Source organism: Aplysia californica, unplaced genomic scaffold (assembly GCF_000002075.1).
Source record: "Aplysia californica isolate F4 #8 unplaced genomic scaffold, AplCal3.0 scaffold00027, whole genome shotgun sequence".
Lineage (NCBI taxonomy): Eukaryota > Metazoa > Mollusca > Gastropoda > Aplysiida > Aplysiidae > Aplysia > Aplysia californica.
Genome location: NW_004797297.1, coordinates 64,255 through 66,462, shown reverse-complemented (window position 1 = coordinate 66,462; position 2,208 = coordinate 64,255). Strand labels below are relative to the sequence as shown.

Genomic DNA, 2,208 nt, shown 5'->3' with positions numbered 1-2,208 from the left:
AGACAGACAGACAGACAGACAGACAGACAGACAGACAGACAGACAGACAGACAGAGAAGTGGACACACACAGAATTCTACACTCAGTAGTGTAGAATTCTGTGTGGACACTACATTTTAACAAAATAATTCCTGCCCCCCACCAGGGAGTACACACTTGACGTGTACAAACTGCACTCCCACGTAACCCTGGAGAACGCCAAAAAGGCGGGAACGGACGTTGTGAAGCAGACGGAGAGCCCCAAGATCAACAGCCTCCTGTACCCGGGCCTCCAAGCACTAGACGAGCAATACCTGGACGTAGACGCACAGTACGGAGGGCTGGACCAGAGGAAGATCTTTGTCTACGCCAGAGAGGTCACGTGATCAGCACACTGTATACCCATCGAAGTTAAATTTTCCCTTCTCGTGTTTAAATGATAGTCCCTCTTTATTTTTCTGTGCCAAAGAGTTCACGTGATTACTTAACCCAGCCCACCCAAGTTCATTTTTCATCTCTTATATTTAAGATAGATCTACTCGCGCTTTATCTGCGCCGGAGATGACGTGTGATTAGTTAACCCAGCCCATCCAAGTTCATTTTTTATCTCTTGTAATATATAAGATAGTCGCTTTTTATCTGTACCAAAAAGGTCACGTGATTAGCACCCAGCACATCCAAGTTCATCTAGCATAAAATATCACCATTTCTTGTTAGTCGAGATACGAGACCTACAACTGGTATTCCTCATGTTCTTCTCCTTGTCTCCCTTTCCAGGTCATGCCAAAGCTTGGCTACAAGAAGAGGATTCATTTCATGACCCCAATGGGTGAGTAGACACATTCAGACTGACACTTTATCAGTTATTTTTGTCAGCATTTTACGTCTTTCTTGACACAGTTATCGACATCTGTGCAATACAATGCAGTGCCATACAGTTTAACAGAGTACAGTACAGAACAATGCAGTACATTTCAGTTCAACACAGTGCAATACAGTACAATACAGTGCAGTGCGATACAGTTCAAAACAGTGAAATACAGTACCATAGGCTTACAATACAGTACAATACAGTACAGTGCAATACAGTGTAGTATAATGCAATACAGTACGACACAATGCAATACAGTACAATTCAGTTCAACACAGTGCAATACAGTACAATATAGTACAGTGCAATACAGTCCAGCACAGTGCATTGCAGTACAGTGAAATACTGTCCACTGCATTGTTGGTGTTGTTGTTGTTTTTTAGAAAACAAAACAAAACAAATCAAAACAAAAACCCCACTGATCACCAACTGAAATCGTCCTTCAATCCCCGGTCTTCAAGGAGACAAAATGAGCGCCTCCAAGGAAGAGTCCAAGATCGACCTCCAGGACTCACAGGAAAACTTGAAGAAGAAGCTGAAGGCTGCGTGCGTTCTGTGAGGAGGGGAAGGTGGAAACGCTTTTTTGGTTTAGATGGTCATCTAGATGTGTAGGATCTTTGAAGCAGTGCAAAGCAGCGCAGTACGATGGGATGTAAAACAGTGCAGTACGATACAGTTCAACAGTGCAATACAATAAACACAATACAATACAATTCAATTCAACACCGTGCAATGCAATACACAACGGTGCAGTACAATACAGTGTAGTTAAATGCGATGTGATACAGTGGAGTGCGATACAGTTCAACACAGAGAAATACAGTACCATAGGCTTACAATACAGTACAATACAGTACAGTGCGATACAATTCAACTCGGTGAAGTGCAGTACAGTGCAATAGTGTCCACTGCATTGTTGTTGTTGTTGTTGTTTTTTAGAAAACAAAACACAACAAAACAAAACAAAAACCCCACTGATCACAAACTGAAATCGTCCTTCAGTCCCAGGTCTTCAAGGTGACAAGATGAGCGCCTCCAAGGAAGAGTCCAAGATCGACCTCCTCGACTCACAGGAAGACGTGAAGAAGAAGCTGAAGGCTGCGTTCTGTGAGGAGGGGAAGGTGGAAGGCAACGGTGTCCTGGCCTTTTGTGAACGCGTCTTGTTCCCTCTTAGAAAGGACGGTTAGTGTGTATGTGTGAGGGTGTGTGTGTGGGGGGGTGTTTGTGTGTGTGTGTGTGTGTGTGTGTGTGTGTGTGTGTGTGTATATGTATCGAGGAAACTGTTATTTTTAAGTCAGCATTTTACGTCTCGTCCGCCGTGTGAAGTATGTCTGTGTGTCGGCCGATACAATAATGTT

General features: G+C 43.5%; 1 protein-coding gene across 1 annotated transcript in view; it reads left to right on the top strand.

The window, feature by feature from the left end:
* LOC101862321 (tyrosine--tRNA ligase, cytoplasmic) overlaps window positions 1–2,032 on the top strand; it is a gene marked incomplete at its 3' end in the record, with an annotated part of 9,232 nt that extends 7,200 nt beyond the window's left edge. Inside the window, 3 exon segments of the mRNA XM_013089946.2 lie at window positions 146–356; window positions 757–808; window positions 1,853–2,032. Coding sequence (XP_012945400.1) covers window positions 146–356; window positions 757–808; window positions 1,853–2,032 — 443 coding nt within the window.
* Between the last annotated feature and the right edge of the window lie 176 nt (window positions 2,033–2,208).